Source organism: Misgurnus anguillicaudatus, chromosome 14 (assembly GCF_027580225.2).
Source record: "Misgurnus anguillicaudatus chromosome 14, ASM2758022v2, whole genome shotgun sequence".
In the NCBI taxonomy this organism is placed as follows: Eukaryota; Metazoa; Chordata; class Actinopteri; order Cypriniformes; family Cobitidae; genus Misgurnus; species Misgurnus anguillicaudatus.
This window is the reverse complement of record NC_073350.2, coordinates 4279472-4304899: the sequence shown is the minus strand read 5'-3', so window position 1 is coordinate 4304899 and position 25428 is coordinate 4279472. Positions and strand designations below refer to the sequence as shown.

The 25428-nt window shown below is 38.7% G+C and overlaps 1 protein-coding gene across 2 annotated transcripts in view; it reads right to left on the bottom strand.

Annotated features, from left to right (window-relative positions):
- Positions 1–24303, bottom strand: part of slc6a11b (solute carrier family 6 member 11b) — a 35037-nt gene extending 10734 nt beyond the window's left edge. The window contains exons 1-11 of one of the 2 annotated variants that reach the window (XM_055183398.2): positions 24078–24303; positions 23267–23503; positions 22051–22185; positions 21574–21714; positions 21296–21377; positions 19696–19828; positions 16341–16475; positions 6552–6655; positions 6176–6300; positions 4440–4552; positions 4084–4221 (exon numbers count right to left, since the gene is read on the bottom strand). In XM_055183398.2, coding sequence (XP_055039373.1) covers positions 4084–4221; positions 4440–4552; positions 6176–6300; positions 6552–6655; positions 16341–16475; positions 19696–19828; positions 21296–21377; positions 21574–21714; positions 22051–22185; positions 23267–23489 — 1329 coding nt within the window. In that variant the 5' untranslated portion in view covers positions 23490–23503; positions 24078–24303. Of the gene's footprint in view, positions 1–4083; positions 4222–4439; positions 4553–6175; positions 6301–6551; positions 6656–16340; positions 16476–19695; positions 19829–21295; positions 21378–21573; positions 21715–22050; positions 22186–23266; positions 23504–23643; positions 23922–24077 lie in introns of those variants that run through there. The other variant, XM_055183399.2, reaches the window with a different exon arrangement.
- Positions 24304–25428: the final 1125 nt, after the last annotated feature.

Sequence of the window (25428 nt, the reverse complement as noted above, 5' to 3'; positions counted from 1 at the left end):
CAAGCAGGATCAAGTTTGATAAATAAAATAGTGACCGGAAAAAGCGTTTCAACATTTAATTGCATTTCTAGCAGGAAGTTGTAGTTTTTAAATATTTGATTGGTTCTGGCCAAATTGCTTTCTATTTAGATTTTAAATAGAATTTTGTTACGCATATCTTTGAAATATGTCTGAGTGAGCTCCCAAAAGAAAGGATCTCAAACAAACCATTTATTTTGTAAGTTAATTGTCACCAATGATAGGGTGCTCTGATAGGGCATTGCTACGCAAGGTGTTTAGTGTGGTTGCTAGGTGGCTGCCTACAAGCCCACTCCCATAATATTCTGGTCCCTGTAGATTATCCTGTATAGCTATTGCTTAGGTTAGTCTTTCAATCAAATTTATGCTAAGAAAAACTGTGCAAATGGTAAACAAATAGTGCAAGACAAACCATACCATTGGCGGCAGGTGACTTCTTTTTTCGAGGGCGCTCGATGTTCGTCACAACATGTATGTAGGCTGTCATGTGTGTGGTTCGTCATTTCAAAATGTAATTTCAAAGTGCCTGCTGCAGACGCGTCTAAAGGGTTTATGATAAAATAGTCGTATAATCTCATGCGTAATGAGAGTTTAGTGTTCAGGGAGTGTCTTGTGTTTATTTTGTGAACGTCTTTTTTATCATGGACGGTTTTGACGCGTGTGCAGCGGGCGCTTATTTTGAAAAAACACGTGATGCACATGGTTCACGTGACGCAACAAACACACATGACACTCTGAACAATTATTTTGAATTTGCGCCTCTCTGAAGAGCAGCCACGAGCCACCACTGAACCATACGTGGGGATAGAGTTTTAGGCAAATCTTTTAGTGAGCAATATTAACAGTAATACCACTATTAACTCAAGTTTAAATGAAACCCTGACTGTTGTAATTCCATGGAAACACACATTGATCTTAGATCTTCCAACAAAAGAATGTCATTGCACAAAACTGAAAGATGTCTTTTCTCATCCTGTTAAGAGAGAATCTCTGAAAGTGCACGGTTGGATGGTTTTCTTCATGAAACATACAGTGTAAGTGTTCACCTGACTGCGCTTTACGGGTGCAGAGCTCTTCTCTCTGTCTATTTTTACACTCCAGCCATAAAATCAGAACAGGAACACACAGTAAGAGCCAGTCGGTGACAGCTATAAGCCAACACTCTTACCAGCGTTACCTTACTGTTTCATAGCATTTAAAACTGATTTTAGTGTAAAATAAACAAATAGCTAAGATGAACCAAGCATGTACACATGGCAAATGAATAATGCTGAAAAATACGATACCTGGACTTTTATCAATCTGTCTTATTTTAATAGACTAATTATTCTGGCTAAAACAAATCTGTGTTTTTAACATTAGTGATGAAAGCTCGTTTACTAGGCAAAACACTGATCGGGCCCTATCATACACCCGGTGCAATGCAGCACAATGTGCGACACAAGTGTCTTTTGCTAGTTTAGCGCCACGTTGTTTAAATAGCATGGGTGTTCTGGTCTGAAAATGAGGTGTGTTCATCAGGCGCATTGTTGGGGCGTTGTTATTTTGAGGCAACTAAAATAGACTACGCCATTGACCAACAAAAACCTGCTCTAAAGTCAATGGCGTAATAGTGTTTTTGTTAATTAAAGAGTGTGTTAGTAATATGTGCCTATAAACGGGACGACAACGCATGTTTGGTTATCACATGGATGCGCAGCAGCAAATAAATGTTTTAAAATATAAAAAAGATAGGATTAAAATGTAAAATATTATTATTGAGTCTCTTGGATATAAATGAAGACTAATTATGCAGGGTTTCTGCAGGTTTCACCAAGTCTAATTTAAGACTTTTTAAGACCTTTTTAAGAACATAATGAATTAAATTTAAGACCTATATCACGACAATGAAGTCCAATTTTATAGTCTAGTGTGAATGCATCCATTTGTTTTTTAGAACCTTTTATCTTTATTAACAAAAAACAGTATTTTCTAGGGGTGTGACAAGACACTTGTTCCGCAAGATGAAACGAGATTGGTTCACAAGAATAAGATCAGACAAGATTTTTACACTTTGCTGATATTACAAGTTTTTCACCTAAAAAGTCATATACGAAGTTTTAAGAAATCCCCAATGATAAAATATATGAGGAAAAATAGCATTATAACTAACTAAAATCACATAATTTTAAAATGTTTTAACCAATCTAGGGGTTTCACTAACAATTATTTTGGTAAGGATGATGATCAAGTAATCTGATATTTTTTGGTAATAAAAATAGAGCTAAATGGGCCAAAGCATTTACGATGACAATAGTGATGAGACAATAATAATTGGTTCAAATAATGTATAATGTGCATAAAATAAGCACATGGTTTTATGTAACAACAATGTTAAAATATTAGGTGTGGTTACCCAGATTAAACCTGGACTAGGTCTTATTTATATTAGGATGTTTAAGGAGTTTTTTTTTTTAAATATAACTTACAAAATACATTACTGTTGTGCATCTTGAGACAAAACATTGGCAGTGAAATATTTTATGGCAAAAATAGAAATGATTAAATTGATGAGACCAGGAGTAAGGGAAAGAGTGTAGTAGATCCACCCTCCGGAGCAGAGGGGGCGCTAATGCACCTATAAGCTAGATGCCAACCGCATTAAAAGAAAAAAAGAAGACAGGCTTCGTTCGTTTTTGGACTTGGCAGTGGAGCCAAACGTTTATCGGATGTCTGATGGAGCAGAAGCCGTGGTGCTTAAAACTGCTGATGCAGATGTTTAGCATGCCGTGGTGCTCTTTAGGGCTACTGCTGTAGGCACAACAGAACGGAGAAATGCCGGATGTTTTTAACAGGTTTCTGCAGCGGCTTTATGTTTCTTACATTGCATGTGTGACACTAAAGCTTTGATGCCCATTTTTCTGAGTTTTAAAACTTTCTTGCAAAATAAACAACGGACCCCGTACGCTAACTTGTCTTTACCACGGAGCAAAATCAGGGTTAAGTAACGCTAACCAGTTTTCATTAAATGTGCACTTCCCCATAGCTAAAACTCACACTTTTCTCTATTTGCTTATACCCGGTCCACGCACTTTAGCGAACTCCCCGCAAACTTGTGCTTTAGTAGATTCCACCTATTCAGTTTTTCCTGACACATGAGATGAACATGTATAAAACAGTTACAATCTTCTTGGGGGTGTTGGTTGGACAACACTTTAAGACCTTTGATACCCGGATTTAAGACATTTTAATGCTTATTAAGGCCTTATTTTCATACTACGGAATTTAAGACGTTTTAAGACTTTTTAAGGATCCGCGGACACCCTGATTATGAGACGTTAGAAGGTGTAAAGAGCTGCTTCACCTGTAGCCTGGTAAGTAAATAAATGCTTTGCTTTAAACAAATGAATCTATTTTTAAATGTTTTTTTAAATGCTACCTCGCGGATTTATTGTATACAACCCCAAATCAGAAAAAGTTGGGACACTGTAAAAATTGTGAGTAAAAAAGGAATGGAATAATTTACAAATCTCATAAACTTATATTTTATTCACAGTAGAATATAGATAACATATCAAATGTTGAAAGTGACACATTTTGAAATGTCATGCCAAATATTGGCTCATTTTGGATTTCATGAGAGCTACACATTCCAAAAAAAGTTGGGACAGGTAGCAATAAGAGGGCAGAAAATTTAAATGTACATATAAGGAACAGTTGAAAGACCAATATGCAACTTATTAGGTCAATTGGCAACATGATTAGGTATAAAAAGAGCCTCTCAGAGTGGCAGTGTCTCTCAGAAGTCAAGATGGGCAGAGAATCACCAATTCCCCCAATACTGCGGCGAAAAATAGAGCCATTACTCATTAGGAGAATAGGAACAACCCTTTTAGGCCAGGCACTTGGCGCATAAACCATTTTTCCCATCATAAATTAGCAAAAGTGGAATCGGGCATGGTTGTTTAGACCGTGCGCTTTAGACAATGCGCTTAGATCGTTAAAATAGGGCCCATCGTTCGTAATAAGCACAGCACAAACTTGCAGGACACCAGATAGTATACTGTATGTAAATAAAGACATTACCTCTGTTAACATTATTAGACCTAGCAAGAAGGAGACCACCGACATGCCCAGGATAAGCATTTCTCTCCGATAGCCCACACGGAAGGTTTTAGGATACATGTCCACGATTGCCGTCACAAGACTTTCCACACATACGAACTACAAAGATAGAGAAAATCTGTGCATCAGTAATATTGTGATTGAATTATGCAGACATTGCGTGCTTTGTAAACATGCACAGTGCTTTAAATAAACCGTGAGCAGGTAATATATAATGGCTTTTAGATTAGAAACATTGACAATACAGTATATAAATCCAGCGACCAGAATTTAAAGAGTTATGTTTAATTATATAGCAGAAAACTTTTTTTTGTTACCTGACTGTCCAATCCAAGGAAGATGAGCATTAAAAAGAAGAGACAGGCCCAGAGTGGAGCCCATGGCATCATGGTCACAGCTTTAGGATATGCTATGAATGCTAGACCAGGACCTGAAATATAGATTACAGTACAGATTGACAATTTTATTCATACAAATTCACTTTTGGGCTGAGTTGGGTACCTGTAACACCTGGAGAAAGCTATCCAACAGCCTTAGGATTCATCTCATTGACGGCTATTAAAGTAGAGGTTATTTGGATAAAATTTATTTTGGCAAGCAACAAATGAATCAGTATATTACAAATATACCGGTAATTATTTTTTTGCTACATGAAAAACAAAGTGATGAGTCATGACATTTATGGAGATTGGCTAAAATAATTTTGTGGAATTACAGAGCTGTGCGAGCATTAATTAAAAATGTATTTACATAGGTAAAATCATTAACCCTTAAATGCATAAATGTTTTGACAATCATTATTTGGATCTTTAATAACCCGAAATGTTTATCTAACATCAATCTGTAAACTTTGTATAAAACTGCCCTAATACTTTATTAACAATAACAAATTGATCCAATAACACATATCTCATTATATTTTTTCATTGTATTTGTCATTAAAAAGATCTCAAAAGAAAATCTACAATATTAAGATTATGCCCTAATGACATTCTGGGTCTGCAAAGAATCTAATGGTTAAATGCGAATCCATGCAAACAATAACATAAAGATAAAATGTCTGTTTTATAGTAGCTGCATACACTAAATGAGGAGCTTAGAAGATTAGATAATGATATTAATACGTTCATCATATACTTTCGCTTTAAATCTGCTTAATCCCGGCCTCAGGTCATTCAGAAATACTGGCTTGCTGGCAGAATTCATTAGGAGTGATAAAAGCTAGTTTACAAGTAAACATATCAAACGCACTTAGAGGGTTTTGCATATAAGCTCTTCAAATCTTTATTTCCCATCTCAAACATAAAATATGTAAATATACTGTATCAATATATGTATGCATAAAAACAAAAATGCCACATAAAACATAAATTTACACACATTTATAGATATTTAGAAATAATTTAATTATATTAATGTATACCAAAAATATCTAACTCACAAATATTTGATCATTTTCGTTTTTTTGGGGGGGTGAGCTCATTCTTTAAGTCAAGTATCTAGATATGATAGGACATCTGGTCCTCCTTCAGTGGAACTCTGTGGGATTTTCTGGCAAGATGTTTACTGAAATAACAGCACATCTCCCAGCGTGTCAGCCTGTGTTTACCCCGGGTACAGTCCAAAAACATGCAGGTTAGGTGAACTGGTGATGCCAAATTGCCCTCCCCTCAATGTGTGTATACAGTGTAGATCAACTTGTGTGGATTAACCTACCCGTTTCTTGCCATGAATATAGCTATAGATGCTGGAATAATAGTGTTATGAGTAAACAAATATATATCATATAGGAACAGAATTTAGATTTGTATTTCCCTTTAACATGAGCAATATAGTGTTGCTTGCCTTAGCAAAAACAACACATAATAATACCTTTAGGATGATTGGTAAGTATCATTTTGAAGTTTACATTCAATACTCAGTCAGTTCGTAGTCATCCATTTTCTATTGAAGTAAATAAGTAATGTTGTACTGTTAAATAAGTCATCCGATAAGAGTTTTTATAGTTAGAGAGATGCTTTAAATAGCATTGAGTCCATACACAGACACTCACCTGACTCTGCCACCGCCTCTATTGGCACATTCTGTTCATATGCCATAAATCCCAGCACAGAGAAGATGGCAAATCCTGCCACAAAACTCGTGCCACTGTTCAGACAGCACAGCATGATACAGTCCCTGCAAACAGACATACATCTACAGTGAATCACAGTATAAATCAATAGATCAAAGTAGCTGGGTTTCCATCCAAACATGAAGCAAATCTTTTCAAAAGTCACAAAAAGTCAAAGCGTAATTAAGAGATTTTATTTTCAAAATTTGCCGTAACATGGCTAGTGTAGCAAAACATAAGCAATGCACATCATTGAAAGTCTATATACTACAGGAGCAGCATTTGGTTTAATGTGTTCATTGAACTAAACTCTTACTTGTAGCAGTTGTTATTGTAGCTGTTGTAGCTTCCAAGAGCAGTCAGGCAACCCAAACATATGGCATATGAGAAGAATATCTGAGTCCCAGCATCCACCCATACCTGTAAAAATCAACAGTTCATCACACCGACAGAGAAACGCCTGCTACTGATGTTATAAACACTGAAAGACACCATGTTCTAGTTTAACAGTGAATGAGTACACATGAGGTCAATTACTGCAGAACACTCATGAGGGTTTATGACTCTGACATTAAATAATGAAGAGCTTTTAGTATCTTTAAAAGAGCTTGCAAACAGAAACAGATAAGTCCACATGATCTGTATTAAAATACTATTTAAGGTACAGTTAACCCCCAAAATCATTATACCATTAAACGTCTCTTAATAAAGAAAAATCACTAATGCAAGAAGACATTTTAATGAGACCCAATGATTTGAACTGTGCCATTCACAATCATTGTATTGTTCTATATGCTTATTGCATGCCATTAAATGCCTAATTTTTTAATTTTTCCATTCATTTTAAGGAGAAAGACCTGAGACAAAGACTCATTGACATTCACTCATCGACATCCACATGAGCAACCTCTAAGGGAGTACTCACATTATGTGAACCGTACCATACCCAAATATGTCTAACCCCAAAGTACAGTTTGTTTGTCTAATGTTATCCTTTCGTACTGTACCAGGATGTGGTATGCTTAAAGGTATAGCGGAAGATTATCTTTTTCCGGGTGGATCATCAAAACTATTGGTCATCCCAGTTGTCAATCATTCAGATGATATGTTAGGCCGTCATATGTGCTCGTCCCCATAGATATGTACACTAGATGTCGCCTTGGCGTTCTAAGCATGCGTCAAACCCGCTGCCATCTTGGAACAGGGGTCTTGTCATAGGATGTAGCTAGGTAATGCTGCTATCTCCGCCTGTACTTCAAATTCATGGACGATGCCGGACTTTTGCGCTGCGTATGGATGTTAGGCCTACTAGCAATATTCATTATAGTTAGAAAAAGTATTTTCATAATATCAAAACGTAATTTTTTTTCTGGACTCAATGCTAAATACATGTCTGATTGTTGCATCAAACCAAAAGAAAACGTAGAAAATCACATTCATGGCGATTTATGGTGATTTTATTTCCGTTTCACCATTGCCTACAATGACGCTGATGCAGGGCTCCCCTGTTTCAAGATGGTGGCTCTATTTGACGCATTCGTTCCAATGAACTGCTGTAGCCAAGGCGACATCTAGTGTACATATCTATGGCTCGTCCCTAGGTTTGCTTTCTGCACATGCGCACTTTCAGGTGTATATGTGTGGTGGGCTACGGTTTCAACCATTCATTGAAGCTTGCGTTCTCACCAAATTCTTTCAAAAAGAAAAAGTGTTTACGAATTGTATGACAAGAAGAGAAAGACCTCTGAAAAAAGAAACAAGACCAGAATGTTTTTGGAAGAATATTTCACACAGGTTGGGGTTCCCACTGATGCCTCAGTCGCGAAGTTCTACTTGACAGGTAAAGTTTGTCATGCTATTTGGAAAAATCCATTTAAACAGACTGCTAGTAAAAGTTGAAGCTATGATTAGCGATGCTATCCCTGGCACAAGTCACGACCCCGCACAGACACGGTAAACATCTCAATGTATGTGCCATGCCAACAGCAACTTGTAAACAGATCGAAGAGAAAAACTAGGCTCGTGCATGCTCTCTCTTGTGCACACATTAATAGGCGTTCCTTCTCAGGAGCAGGTAGAGTGTTGCACATGTGCATTTTTTTAAAAAAGTGGAGGGTTGGTTCTTTTTAAAAATTCGGGAAAATCTTCCGCAATTTATCGACTGGCCGTTAGAGGTTTCCATTGACCCCCATGTTAAAATGCCCAACTGTAGAGCAGAAAATAATATGTTTACAGCCTGGTACAAAAATTGTTCTTGGTCTGTATAGATCATTTTGCCGTTCATGGGGGATGATTTTTTGTAATACGTTTAAATGATATTAAGCCTTAAAGTTCTGCATAATTAAGGGCGTGGCCACTGCTGTCATTATAGTCGAGCTAGGCGGGCATGGTTTCAGTAACCAGCAACTTCAGCTTCACCCACATCCCGCCTCTTTACCCATTTTCGGATATCAGCGAGTGATGTGCGGTGACGCGCTGCCAAGATGGCGACGGCAGGCCCCACCTATTATCTTCAGAAACCTATTGGTGACATCACGGGACACTACGTCTATCTTTCTTACAGTCTATGTTGTAGACAAGCGGGGGAGTGGAGCAATCATACTCGGGTATAGTTTGTACACTGACCAAAATTATAAACGCAATCTTTTTGTTTGTGCCCCCATTTTTCAAAGATCTAAGACTTTTTGTATGCATGTACAAAAGGCCTATTTCTCTCAAATATTGTTTACAAATCTGTCTAAATTTGTGTTAGTGAGCACTTCTCCTTTGCCAAGATAATCCATCCACCTCACAGGTGTGGGATTTCAAGATGCTGATTAGACACAGGTGTGCCTTAGGCTGGCCACAATAAAAAGCCACTCTAACATCTGCAGTTTTACTGTATTGGGGGAGTCTAAAAACAAGTCAGTATCTGGTGTGACCACTATTTGCCTCACGCAGTTGATCAAGTTGTTGATTGTGGCCTGTGAAATGTTGGTCCACTACTCTTCAATGGCTGTGCGAAGTTGCCGGATATTGGCAGGAACTGGAACACGCTGTCGTATTCGCCATCCAGAGCTTTCTAAACATGCTTAATGGGTGACATGTCTGGTAAGTATGCTGACCATGCAAGAACTGGGATTTTTTTCAGCTTGCAGGAATTGTGTACAGATCCTTGCAACATGGGCCGTGCATTATCATGCTGCAACATGAGGTTATGGTCGTGGATGAATGGCACAACAATGGGCCTCAGGATCTCGTCACGGTATCTATCAAATGCCATCAATAAAACACACCTGTGTTCGTTGTTCTAACATACGCCTGCCCATACCAAAACCCCACCGCAACCATGGGGCACTCAATCCACAACGTTGAAATCAGCAAACCGCTCACCCACAATACACCATACACACTATCTGCTATCTGCCCTGTACATTGAAAACTGGGATTCATCCGTGAAGAGAACACCAAAGTGCCAGACGCCATCAAATTTGAGCATTCGCCAACTCAAGTCGGTTATGACGACGAACTGCAGTCAGGTCGAGACTCCGATGAGGACGACAAGCATGCAGATGAGCTTCCCTGAGAGTTTGTGCAGAAATTCTTTGATTTGGAAGAGTGTTTGAAACGTGTAGCAGCAGATTCACGCAGTTAAAGTTATGTACTTGTGTTTGTGCTAGAAAAACATCCAAAGGCTTTTTTTTATTGTACACGCATGCATCTCTCATCGCATAAATGCACATGCTGATTTTTGAATGTGCAACATTTGTGCGTGATTTCACATTTTTTGATGCAGGCGTTAAAATATATTTTGCACCATATTCACTGCAGCAATTGCAGCAAAAATTAACATATGAGTTTCTTAATCTGTGATTCGTAGAATAAGATTTGTGCAGCTGCACGGAAGGATTTGTGATGGTGTTACTGTTCTGTTGTGTTTGAGGGAAAGAAAAAATCAACAACTTTGTAACTCTTCATCTGTGACTTCAAATTTACTGATACACCTGTGTGGATAATCTCTTCATCTACAAATCCTACTGTCACAGGCGCACAGTTCGTAGGTTCAGTTTGGTTAAGTATGATTTGAGCGCACCCTATTGGCCTGGGTATATTTTACTTTTTACGAGTGTGCAATGGTCAAGCTGAACTTTGTTACGCATCATTAGAAAGACCATATTGGTCAACAGCATTGCTATGCTGGTGCACCACTTGGACAAGCACTGAACCAGCAACAACCTTTTTGAACTGTAGTGGGAATGACTATTGGGATAAACCACAATGACACCAAAGCTGGATTTGGATGTATTATTTGGGTTTAGGGCAACAAGATACTTCAAGGATCCGTCTGTCCTAAATGTCTTTTAAGAATAATCATTGTCCTTGAAAACCAGCTTCCGATTCGGGTGCCTCCAACTCGCTAAATTCGCAGAACCCAAATGCTCTGAATAAAGTCATTTTACCCCAAAGAGTGAGAAAAGTGTAAAAATGTAGCCATAGGGGATCCATGTGAGTTGTTGGAAAATAAGCCGGCACCTATTTAAAATGCTCTCACATAACCACTGAGCCCTTAATCTCTTTTACTGGGAAAACAATTGACAACTCACAGTATTTGCTTCCTCCAACGGGTAACCAGGGTAACCCCTCTGACCTCACAAACACAGAGCCGTTTCCCTCCAAGAACATCCATTCTACGGGACGATCGTTTACGTCCGTTCTGTTTTAAACTCGGCCAGTGCGAATGCTCGGGTTTGGCTTTACTCGGACACGGCTCTCCATTCTTTAAAAGCTGCTTGTTGATGTTGTGGCTAATTTGGAGGTTTGTTGTGCAACCTGAAGTAACGTTGTGATTGCAGTTTAATTTCTAAACCAAGAGACGATCCTTGGTGTCCGCTAAACAACATGCTGTCATCAATGTCTATGATCTATATTAGTCGTACAAAGGTCTTAAATCAATCTTTATTAGACTTTGTCTTTTGTTGTAAAATGCTAGAAAAAATACAGGTGCTTAGTAAAAACAACACAGGTGTTTGTGTTAATATACCATCAAAACATTTTATTGAATTTCCCCTCTTAGACCTATGTTTTTTTCCAAAATAAAGCATATTGTATAGTTTAACATTCTGTAAGCGTACAGTTGTAAACAGAGATGGAAGCTCTTTGGCAAAGAGGAGTGATTTGCGTGGAACTGAATTGATCGTAAAAGAAGCCGGTGAATGAAACAACAGAGCACACAGAGTGTGAACAGACCGCTTATTGTGTGGCATGAAAGCTAATTAAACATTGGAGTCAGAGACGCCCCCATTGCCGAACAGCAGCTCTTTATCTCTCTCTCTCTCTCTCTCTCTCTCTCTCTCTCTCTCTCTCTCTTTCTCTCTCTCTCTCCTTTCCTTTATGTCGCTCGCTCTCTCTCAGGCTATCGATGCTACTCCACATACATCCCTTTAACTCTTGCTTTCTCTTCACTGGCATGATAAAAGTGTAAAGCATGACAGACTGATCTCCATGTCTGAAGTTCAGCCATGTGTGGACGTCCTGTAATCCCACTAAATTGTCTAAAAGTTCCCAGGCCTACTGGAAGTGCAACTGGCAAGGATTCCTGGAGTCCTTCAATGAAACTCATAGCTTCACTTTTTCTCTACATTTCAGTTAGATATGCTATGTAAAATATATTTAAGGGATAATGTACTGTCAACCGGTCATAATCGCAAAATAAACCTTGACAGTGTGAAGCGAGAGGAATGCTTGTGTCACCTTTAACAGGTTTATTTTGCAATAATTACTGGCTGACTGTACATTATCTTGCTTAATGCATGGCTTATATTACTAAATAAACAAACAATGGTTGAAATGATCGTATTATGTGAGAAGACACTGTGATTTAAGACACGAAATTTGCACAACTACTGTATATTTGCCTTTAATAGTCAATTACACAGTTGAGTGGATGTTATACAAAATATTTGGCTAAAGAAAAACAACACGACTGATCACAAGTCAGTGCAATCAAATATTCCACATTCGCATAATATGATATATTTCTGACTACCGACAGGGACGAAAAGATGCGGCAGCATCAACATTCAGCTCAGTTCTATCACAGTTTACAGGCATTTGAAGGATAAGCACAGAAAGCCACAGTTGAAATGACAGTCGATAAAAGCAATCAGACAGGATTTATAGAGAATTGCTACTAGGATTGCGTGACATGATTTGGCGAGATGGTTTGTCAGGTGTGGATCTTAAAACGCAGTAAAGAAGTTGCTGGGATTTTTCAACCTTGCAACTTCAGATATCTGCTCACAGGAAATCTAAAATCTACATGACATACATGCCTGCAAATCTACATAAGATCTTCTTACTTATGACTCTGGAAATTTCACTGACTGGGAAACCTTTAAAGAAGAACTTCTAAAGCGTTGTGCAGACAAACCTGGAAAAACTAGAAAGACACTAGAGGACTTTTTACATTGTGCTCCATCCAGATCTAAACACACAAATGTAAGTGTACAGAAGCTGAGAAAGGTTGCTTGCTTGTTTTCTCATGATCACAATGATCTCAAGATAACAAAAGAAGCTGTGTCCTTGTGATGTGATTAAAGCTTATAAGTAGAATGTGTTGTTTTGCTTGGAGACAGCAAAAGCATATTTAGCGAAATTAGTATGGATGAACAAATCCTGATCAGGGATTAGCTCAAGCTGAAATATATCTAACGCGTCATTTGCGGTGCGGACAGTCTTTATTAGGAATGTCCCGATCAGGTTTTTTTACCCTCGAGTCTGCCGATACCGAGTCCCAATCCGATACTTCTATAATACATAAAAAAATGATAAAGAGTGAAAAAATGCACGTACGAACATGAAGCCTATGAATTAAATATTCGCATCTCGTCAGTTCACAAGCAAAAGCTCAGCGCTTACACTGGCGCGAAGCAGAGCAATACCTTCAGCCTATGTGCTGAGGCTTAGCCCCGGATTGGTCTAAAATAGGCCAATTCCGGACTCCGGACAAATTTTCTGATGTTTAGATATTTAAAGTGCCCATATTATGAAAAACTCACTTTACTGGGTTTTGGGGTGTTATTTTGTGCCGCTGATGCTCCCACATGCATACAAACTTGGAACAAAATCTAGCCGTTTCGTCACATTCAGTTTGAATTTTACCGCCCACCACCCCACTCGCAGGTCTCCACCCACCAGGGAGCTAGAGAGAGCACAGAGCAGTCAGTCACTTCGCTGATACCCTGCTGTTATCATGTCTCACTGAAATAACAGCGCTATTTGGATATTATGGATTATACTCCCGCCTACTTTTAAAAACAAAGTTTTAACGCGTGGTTATTGGAACCCGGAGTTATCTTATATACAGTGTGTTACGACGCAAATAGTCATCAGATTGTAGGCGATAAGACCTTCATGCGAAATCTGATGTAAACAACAGACTATGTATCTATATTTCACGGATTATACGCATTTGTGGACAAAAATGGTCATTGGATGTATTTTATTAGACTTTCATGGATCATTCACACATCTGAAACAGACTGGATTCGATTTGCGATCGTTGTATCAACACAAAAGGTAAGAAGTCACGTTATATTTTGCATGTTGTCATCTTCTGTCACAAAATACTACATTTATGATGCTAGAGCATCTGTATCTCAAAACAGTGATCATACATTGATGCTAATCCCGTAAATTATACCTTTTAAATGTATAGTGATGTTAAAATTGGTTGTAAACAGTAGGCTATATAGATATTTTTGCCGGCTAGATAGTTTACAGCGTGGTTTCGAAAGTTAAGAAAAATATTTAACGGCTTTATTTTACAATTCTACAAGAACTAAGTAATAGTGCTTTGCCAAACTAAACGTTTTTTGCCAAACTAACCGAGACCGGACCTTACCGCCCCGGCTTTTCTGAGGCTAACGTTAACCCCCGAGCCTCTTATAACTTTACGGTCCGGACCTCCCGCTAGCTTCTAGCAATTAGCACGTGGTCCACAAGCATTATACATCCCCCGCCAGGTCTTAATTTCTGTAATTTGCGAAAATAATGCGTTTGAAAATGTTTTATAACGGGAATATGTTAGCTAGGGCTGAAACGATTCATCGAGTTACTGGATTTACTCGATTAAAAAAATTCCTCAAGGCAAAAATTCTGCCTCGAAGCCTCGTTAAATTCCTATGACGCACACTACACGCGCCGAGATCTGATTCACACGGACCATTGTTCAATGTTCAGGAAGCACATCATAGCGCGTGGTACATTTTGAATTTAGTTGGCGCGATGGCGGAGCGAATATGTCCATAAACGGCAGAGAGAGAATGTCTAAAGTTTGGGATCATTACATTCAGCATCTGAACCGAAAACATCCACTGCTGTTTCACGACCAAGCGTCGATGAAACAAGGTAACGTAGCTTCCGCTGATTTTAATCCCATACTGTATTTGTAGCGATGTCGTTATGCGATTTGACTAGATATGATGTTTAGCTTTGATGTTTTTAAGTACTAAACGTATTCACGTTCAATTGCAGGAGAGTATAGCTTAAAAAATAACCCTTCAAACACACGCATGCACTTTACAGGTGTGTACCAAAAAACGCCACCACAGTGCAATCATATATGGGCAACTTGTAATCTGACATATTTTGTTCAATAATAATAATCTTTGTCTTATTGGAGTTAAGCATAAGGAAGTTATTCTCTCTCACGCGAGTCAGACCGATCGCGCAATGCATCACATATGCTTAAAATTTTATGTACCCACGCAACAATAATTTCAGCATGCATTCACTGTATACAGCGGGATGTGATGTTGTGATTTTTCGAACGGATTCTTAACCTAAAATGCACTGCAATGCAAGTGATGCAAACCAAATGCAGCGTTCTATTGAAAATGAATGTATTTATTTCTGCCGTACCAAAATGCAATGAAGCAACTGAACATCTGACTGGGGTGTCACTCTTCCTCACGCACAGCACGTGTGCACACACACAAACACAAGTGCACGTGCGCGCATACACACAGGTTGTTACCATTGCAAATAGGCTCACCCCAGAAATGATATATTATATGTTAGTAGCCTAATGGTAAATGCTGCAAGTGTAGAAATGTACATAAACCAGGTATTTACTTTGATGTCAGGGCTAGATTACAGCATGAAACCAGTTGTGCATATTAATAAATTAAAGTGTTTTATTGTTGGCACTGGCACTTATAAACACTAAATGGGTAAAAATTGAAATGAATAGGCTTATTTTTTTGGAGCCAAATACCTGTTTTTTTTTTTTAGAAATAAAAGCCAAATGCTTGAACATTTTACAGCCACGTCATTTTCGTTATGCATTATTTGTTTTGGTTGTTTAAAAACACATACAAAATTTTTATCCGATTACTCGATTAATCGATCGATTTAGTGCTAGATTAATCCATTACAAAAAGAATCGATAGCTGCAGCCCTAATGTTAGCATTGTCCAGGGAAAACGAGTGTATTGTTGAAACTGCTACATCACACTTGACTCTGGAATCATTGTGTGTCATGAGTTTCTTTTCCTGTAGTGTACTTATTAGTGATACTTTTCTGCATGATTTGTCTGTTGGCAACATAAACCGTTAATAATAATAATATATAAAATAATAACACAGTATGGTCTGTACTGCTCACGATATCACTATGCACGCGCACATGACGTTAGTAGTGGGGCGTGATCAAAGGAGCAGCAGCTCATAAATATGTAATGACTAGCTCAAAACAAAAAAAAAGTTAAATGCTATTGAAGATCAAAAACATATACATTATAACTTTCGAGATGGTCCCTAAATTCACGAACACCAACGGTCCAACTTTATTTCGTATTTGTCATCGTGACAGCAATAACCCCAATTCATATGAATCAAAATACACAAAATATTATAGAGAGGAAAATACGTCATTTTGAAATGAATTTTAGTTCTATCTCTAGTAATATTTAAAGAATTACTTCATTAAGTTCATTATTATATTGTGCATCAATAACTGGAGACAGAAAATGTCTTGAACATGTTATCAACTCTAAGAGAAAGAGCAGCTGGGTGTTTAATCCATGAGAGACATCATGACAGTGGATAAAGACATTGTTGGTACCTGAGGGTCTGACAGACGAGACATGTCAGGATACAGGTAGAACTTAATTCCATTAGCAGCTCCTGGCAGTGTTATTCCTCGAAGAAGAAGAATCAATAGCATGAAATATGGGAAGGTTGCAGTGACATACACCACCTGTAGAGGACAAAACACAGCTTAGTTTCCAAGATAGACACTACAAAACACTGCAAAATCGTAATCACATTGAACATACTGTATATGCCTTGGTTTTCACTTTAAAAAATCAAATATTGTCAAAACAAGACAGATTTATGTAATAAAGCAATGAATATTCAGGATTTTTCAGAGTATGTACTGTATACTGTATGTTGAATATATGAGGAGTTCAGATACAAAACCCTCTGACACGTTTTCTTGTAAATCAGCTTTCATCAGGCTGTTATGTTTAGTAATTTCACTTTAATGAAATTAAAAGTTTATTAGTCAGTAACTGAGAATTCACCAGAAGTTTGATTGACAGGTGACCTGACCAATCATAACACAGATGTTATGTGCCCTTGTTGAAATTCGCCATTTTGTCCGACAATCAAACATCAGAATAGAGTTAAACCGGCTGCACACTATGGAATTTTAAATAGTCCTTCACGACTGTATGAACATGATCTCAGCTAAAAGCCATCTCACGCTGTGCGATCTCAGTTGTCACACAGTACAACAATAAAAACTTTATAAACAGACTCTCACAAGAAGACTCATCCTGAGTTTTACTTCATAGCCACACCACTGCAGGACTGCATCTAAAAACATCTGACACTGCCATTTTATTGGAAGTACCCATTGCACAAACCACAAATTATTTAGTTACAGCAAGCACACTATAAGCTACTGTAATAGCAGTTAACACTATTTTTAAGGTGAACCAGGCGCTAATGGGTCAAACAACAGTCTGAAGACAATGTAACATGATACATGATGAGATTTTACCCCTTCTTTGTAATGGTGTCAATGGTGTGCAAATCAGTTGTCTCGCTAGTATAACTTTCAAAGCCAATTTTGAATGAATGAACGAGTAAATGAAGCGGCACTCTCATCGTGAAGGGGTTAAGGAATACCCTTAAGGTCTGCCAGAGGGGGTAGTTACTCTTCCCAAAGACTTAATTGGGTGAAAATTGAAAGAGTGTTTCTCAGGGGGAGGAAGTTGAGGAGTTGCAGGTCCGAGCCAGAAGTTCCGATGAATAAAACACTTAACAGCACAACACAAAATAAGACAAAAATAGCCAGGCTACAATCATGTTGCAACTTGTCAATTCACAATCTTAAGTTAATAACCAGCGTAGGAGCTTTGTCTCCTGAGACACACAGGGGTTTAAGTCATCTGGATGATCACACCAACGGCATCAGTACATCACAGGATGATTCTTCTCCAGCATACATTCACAATCTTAAACCTAAAATGCTTTCGCAAAAAGCTATTCATGGTCAACAAAAATCAGTTCAACATTTAGAAGCTCTTTCAGTCCCACGAACAAAACCGCCCTTGGGGGTGCCACTATAGGTTCTTGTTCCATTGGCACCTAGTCAAGACCATACGAGGACAAGACAGGGGTGGATACAAAAGCTTCTACTCCCTGTCCCTCTAGAAAGAGCCCAACCGGGAGGTGTTGGCTGTGTGGGAAAATCTGCGGTACAGAAACACACAATTACAGATGCCTTCCAACTGGCCTGGGTAATTTACTGTACCAAAACGACAACAAACACTTCTTTACACGGGCTAACAAACATATCAACCATTGAGCCACTTTAACTTGGGAAGCTTTATTCTTTGAAGAATTTCTTTGACAAAATGCTTCCTTAAAATCCAGCACAATTCTTTGCAATTATTTACTTGTCTTACGCCAATATGCATTGCATTGCTGCGTGAAAATCAATGTAAATCTTTGCTTAACAAAGTAATCCAGTGGAATAAACAGACTTTGTCAATCCCAAAGACCAAGCTGAGACCTGTAAGAGCAACCATTTTGTGAAAGGAGATCATTTAATCCAAACACACTTCACAGTGTGACGCACGAGAGCTCTCCCAACTTGCTAATTCACACCCTTTTCAATTAGTCTCGTAAAATGATTACATATCCATATCCAAAAACCATGGCCACTGCAAAAAGCCAATCCCCCGATTTGCTTTCAAATGCATGTGTGCGTTTTTTCTCAATGAATAGGGCGATGTTTCAAGTCGCCATGAGACTCTGACACACGCTGACTCTCTCCCAACTGTCCACGCTACAAACATTTAAACCCGGCATTCACGGGTCAACCCCATGCAATTAATCTACCGCCGGCTTATGGGAGAATCGCAAGCGGCCACAAAAGACCTGTGGGCGCACAGCTTAGCGAATGTCCTGAATGCTACAATCTGCATAGCGGTCAAAGGAGAGGAAGAAAGCAGTTTGCTATCCGCAAGATATAATTCCTCACAGAAGAGAAGAGGCGAGCAGAGGAACTCTGCATGCTCCTCATGAACGCTCCACTTTCTTCCTGTGAATACAGAAATCAATCTTGGACAGGCTGCTAAAGCCTTGCCATGAAGGGGCATTCTTTCCTCTTGCTTCACGGCCAAACAAAAGCCACTTCAGGAGATATAGGCCTTGCTGCCGAGCTCTTTTCTCCAGGACCTGTACAATGTGAACCCATTTATTTTTCCTCACACAACCCTCTTCCTTTCTTTCCACTTTCTTTCTGGCTCATTGAGTTTGTTAGACTTTCTTAAAGGCCGTTGGACGAATACAATCCAGAGGAAAGCTACTGACTGAGTTTTAGAGATTGGCAAAAGGGCACAGGCCCTCATAATGCAGTGGATTGTGGGTACAAAGCGAAGATAGAGAAAGGGCCAAAGACAGGAATAATGCAAACTGTTTGTTTTCTGAAAGCACTTTCTTGGTTTGAGTTTACCAATAAGTTGTTCGGTTATTGTTAGGATGTCCCTTTGTTCACCTGTGTTTCTATTCACATTCTGGATTTCTGCCCTGTTTCTGGTCAATAGTTCCTTTACTGGCTGGCAGTCTAATATGAAAGTTGGTAGTTTCGACAACATTTTCTCAATACGTGAAGCCAAAAGACGAACTAGTGCCTAACCTAACCCTAACCAGTGACGAACCCTAACCTAACCCTTTTCATACTTCATAAGCAAGCGATGAGATGCTTATCAATTTCAAATCTGCGTAACATCATAATCACTGTTCCAGTGCACATCATTACAGACTGCACAATTGTTTTAATGAGATTATCTGGAAACCTGACGAACTGACCACAAAAGAAGCGCTTAGCCTCTGACTCTTGTTCAACATTTACACACATTCACAAGCAACCATGCATTGTTCAATGGACCTTTCGTTTTTACCTTTCCTGTTGATTTGGGACCTTTCCAAATGCAGAAATAACATATGATCCAGGCTATCGCAAGACAGAGCGCAAGTTCCCAGCGAAGGCTGCCGACTTCTTCGATTCCAGAGGATATGCGAAGGACACGCCGCCTGAAGAGAAAACATTATGAATTAAACAATGTTGTACCAGTGATGCTGGCACTTTCCACGATGAGATATTACATTTTTAATATATAAAAGGTCCAAGGCATCTTAATATTCTCCAGCACTCTTATTAGTATTATTACCTAAACTTAACAAATTTAAACTGGCTTGGCATCTTTATACATTTACAAATTATTATTGGAAGGTAGACGGACTACTATAATCTGCAAGCTTGGCTGAAACTTTTAAGGATATCTTAATTTAAAGGAATAGTCTACCCTTTTGCCATATTAAACTATGTTATTACCTCAACCTAGACGAATTAATACATATCTATCTTTTTTCAATGTGTGGGCTGTACAGCGTGTTGCGAATGTGTTAGCATTTAGCCTAGCCCCATTCATTCCTATGGTACCAAAAAAAGTTTTATTTTGTGGCACCATACTTACTGGTATAACTCCTCATGTAAATAGGGAAAACACGGAAGTGTTTGGTGGCTGCCCTGTTTGGTACCATAGGAATGAATGGGTCTAGGCTAAATGCTAACACATTCACGACACGCTGTACAGTGCACGCATTGAAAAAAGATAGATATGTATTAAGTTGAGGTAATAACATAGTTTAATATGGCAAAAGGGTAGACTATTCCTTTAATCAAGGCTCTAACTTGAAAATGTATTTTTTGCTTTATATGACTTGCATACATTTTTTGAAACCCTTGATACAAGCACACTTCAGTGATGTACAGTAACTAAACTGCATTATTTCACATTAATGTTTTCCACCTAACAGAAGCATTTGTCCTGTGTCCAACTATCTGCCCTGCGCCTTGAAGTTTTCGTTTGCGACAACTTGTGATGTAAGCTTGTAAGATAGCGAGAAAGAGCAACAGTTTTCTTTTTTGCTCTGCCATTAATCATCTTTGACATGTTCTTGGGTGACATCCACTTCTTAAGCCAAACATTTCCTATTCAACCTCACGACTAAGAGCTTCTGTGTCTCTCGGTACCAGAGTCCCGCCTGCTCGATGTGAAACCGAGGCCAACAACATGCAAAAACTGTCTGACTGCTACGGCCTGACCGCTTCCACTGTATTAGGCTTTGGATATGACACAGATATTCTGTGCAGAAAAAGTAGCCAACAGCGGCCAAATTTGTGTCCATACTACTCCTGACTGTGCAAGTGGCCTTTTGATGCTTGTTGACAACAGCAATGCAAAAAGAATGACAAATTATCAGAGAAAAAGGTTACAGATTTACAATGAATTTAAACAGCTTTACACATGCAATATGCCAAACGTTGCCTGGGAAGCCAGTGTGTCGCTAGCATATTACAGTTCTGGTGATCCCAGAGTTTTGAGTGAATCCTTAGCCTGGATTCTTATATTTTTGGAGCCGAACACTGATATGTATTTCAATGCGTACAACAGCACTATGTATGTAATGCTACTAAACAGTCAAAATCATACTTACTCCCAAAACTCTATGACAGGTGATGTGGCGTATGGGTTGCTAAGGTTGGCAATACTTTCATTGTTATAGTCCACACAGTTTTCTAGAAAAACAATTATTATAACAGTTTAGTCAGTTTCCAATTCCTGCACAAAATAACCGTGGTTTTACTATAGTAAAGCTGTAGTAACCATGGCTTTCTGGTGTATTCAAAAACTATGGTACGGTAGCTGTGTCAAATCCATATTTCAAAGAGCTAATGATTTTTAGTACTTAATCGAATCCTTAGATACACCAACCCGTGTTCCAGTAGTGACCACACGATGCCCAGGGCAGTTCTGTCGTGAAGCAGTTGAACAGGTAGAAAATAGCCCAGGCCAATATGACCACGTAATAAACATTTAGATGGGCTTCAATGACTTGGGTCGCGTAGCCAATGCCTTCAAGAAGACGAGCAGGAAACAATGGGTTGTTTTCATTCACAGCTTATCTGAGTCCATAATTTACATTTACATTTAGTCATTTAGCAGACGCTTTTGTCCAAAGGGACGTACAAATGAGGTAAACAATAGACGCAATTATAGCAACACAAGAACAGCAATACATAAGTGCACTGGAAATAGTCTTATCAAGTCTAACACGGTATACATAGCCAAGGGTTGGTTAGTATTATTTTTGTTTTGTTTTTGCTGTGTACGTTCAGCACAATTATGACAAATACTGAATGATCCTGCGCTCAAACTGTTTTCAAATGTAATGAGTGATTCGGGCTTCACCTTCAAAGAGTGGGCAGACTTTTCGCCAACATGTGATGCCCCCTTCACTAGTGAACTGACCCAAAGCTGTTTCCAGGAAAAACACCGGGATGCCACAGCAGACGAAGAAAATGACATAAGGTACAAAGAAAGCACCTAAAACAGACACAGGAAAGTATAAATCTCGGCCCAGTGGCACCCATTGAAAACAAGCCTTTTGGTGAATATGAAGCTGTTCCTTGGAGAAGTCACATGGACAACTTTTATGATGCTCATTTGTCCTTCTTGGTGCTTGGGCCTCACTTTTAATTGATGGGGAAGAGCAGATGAGATATTCTCTTAAAGGTCTGCTTTGCTGCTTACAAGAAAGAAAACTCATTCATGCTTGGATCAATGTGAGGATCTGTGAACTAGCTCACTAATAATGCGTCCACAGTGTAAAAGGCCTTTCAGTCTAAACAATGTTGTACTGCACTGTTGACTTCTATAGCTACTGTCAGAAAGTGAAAGTGGTTCATGTCTTCATACAGGTTCTGCTGTTCTTTTCTGATAGTACAGCAGCAAATACATTACAATGGTTACAGCATTTTTATGTGTTGCACCAATAACAACTAGGGTGCACCGATATATCAGCCAAAATCGGTATCAGCAGACAAAAGCATTTTTACTATCAGAAACCGACCAAATGTTTAAAAACAGGCGATGATCAGGGCAGATTATATCCTGGCAATCAAAAAGAGCATCAGAACTTTAAATTATTTTAAATTGGGTAACAATGACTACAGAATTGCAGTGTGTACATTCTCCACTTTTATGATTTTACAACATAAAACTTAAAAAAAAACTGTGCATTCCCAATAACAACACATTATTTGTTGTCAACTTTTCAGCGTGCAACAACTTAAGTTTAGATGTATCATTTAAATATCAAGGTGCATGGATATATCAATCATTCAGTACCATAATACACAATACGCCTATATCCAAGTACACAATGGTTTCAGATACAATAGAACTTGTAGGTACCAGATGTCAGGTATCTGAAACAGTATGAGTACTGTACTATGGTACCATACTATTCATTCTGTGCTTATAATTGCATCTTGCCCAAAGTTGGTTCAAATGTTACAATGTATCATTGGCTGTCTTTAGTTGTAATAAAACAACCATAAATGTACAGACCATGAAAAGAACAAGTAAGTTGGATGTGTTATGTAATAAATGAATGACCTCTTACCTCCACCGTTCTTGTAACACAGATATGGGAATCTCCATACATTGCCAAGGCCGATAATCTCTCCAGCCACTGACAGTATAAACTCAAGCTTATTATTCCACTGCCCTCTTTCATTCACAATCTTCTTGTCCTTCTTGCGCACCGCGCTCGGGTTTAACGTCTCCGGGTCCATCGTGTCGTCTGCTTTTCCATTTATAATGGGAATCGACTTCTCGGCTGTCATGACGTCCTAACAGCCTAAAACACATTTACAGTTAACAGTGCATTCGATACATTTCATCAGTATGTGTGTTGTTCTCTGGGATTCGAACCCATGACCTTTGCGTAAAAGTGCTACCCAGGAACACAATTGCGGATTACACCAGAAGTTGAACCACCTGCCAGCATTGGATGACGAATTATCTCATTTGAAAACTGGCCTTAGAGGACGCGTCGTTGATAAACACCTAAACGGGGCGCAATGGGACGCAAAACTGACGCGACGCGACAAAACTAGAAAACTCTCATTTTAATTAAACAGTCAACAAACTGACGCAATCCTAGTTTGTTATTGCAATGTATTTACTTGCATAACTTTTTGTGTCGCGTCATAACGGTAGCGTTCCAGTTTGACGCGTCGCGTCTTGAGTCCTGTTTCGTGGGGAGCAGCGCAGACGAAATGAGCGCGGCAGCCCAGTGTTTCCCAAAGTAAGCCACAAATTCAATTAAACAGGGTGTAACACGAGACTTCCAGAGCTCTGATAAAGCCAATACGCGCGAGCACTCGCTCCCCCCGTGCGCACTACAGCCGCGTGAGATGCGATGCACTTACCGGTGTAGGTGGTGCAGTAAACCTCCGTGGATCACCCGAGAGCCACCTGCTTTAAGAGATGCTTCAATCTCCGTGTGATGGAAGCAGACCATATGAAGAAAAGTGCAAATCCCTGATGGATGTGACTCTGTGTTACAGTCTTGTGAGTGTGGCAGTGGGCAGATCACTACTGCTGTGATCACAGCTGAAGATCTGCTGATCTCCAACCCCTCTCACTGGAGCAGGGCCACGTGTGGACTGGACATCAGCTTTCTGTTTTGCACCTCCTTAAAACTCTACACAATTCGTTACAACTCATCTGCATTGTGTCCTACTAATAAGCTGTTATTTGATGTTTTGTTATTTTGATCATTGAAATCTTAGAGTGTTTGTAAGTCTTAACAATTAAATGTTATTATCAATTAAATGTTATTTTCTGTATAACTAGTTTATTTTGGTATTGTTTTGTCTCGTTGTATGAATAAAATCCTTTTCTGTGAATTATTGATTGATTTGAACATTAATAATAATAACATTAGTATAGTTAATAAGTGATAGACTAAGAGTATATTGCAGTAGTATAGTATACTATATTTATAAGTATTATAACACAAATTATTATTAATAATAAAAGCAGTGAAATGGTTATCAACTTAAAACCTGTAACTGTTTAATTTTGAATATTATTAACTCCATGTGTTTGTATTGTACAATTACTGTACTTTTTGTTAGTTGTAATAGCATAATATGTTTGTAAATATAGTGAAGTGGTGTACTATTACTATACTGTAAAGGTATAGTTATTGCACTGTATATTGTATATTTTGTGAAACGCATGACATCTGGTAACTTTGTAACAAGTAGTCTCAAGTGACAAACCGCTACAAATGTTTTCTCCATGCAACCTAATGAGTCTCGTAGTTTTTTTTCTTTTGACACTGGCTTGCTTGGTGTCTCCAACAGGAAGAATTGCTTGCTCTCAGCTGTCTCTGGTCCCCTAGTGTTCAGAGCAGCATGGAAAAGACTGACCTAGTCACTATAGTCTCCTCAATTAAGGGTCAGTTGTCATTTTAACTTGAATGAAGCAGGACGCTGCATAGTGAGAGGCCACCAAAGACGTTGGCAGAGACTCATTGCTCCCTTGGGACACAGCAAGCTGATATCTGCATTTATGTAATTTCATACAAGCAACCTAAGACATCAAAACACATTTACTTTTTCAGATCGTTCTTCAGTTTTGTGCTAAATGGTGACAATTTTCAAGTTTGTTCAGTGAAATTTTAAAAGGCAAAAAGTGTGTGGCATTAATATATTATATTACACAGCATGTCCGCACGTCACTCTTTAACTTATTTCTCTTTTATATTTTATT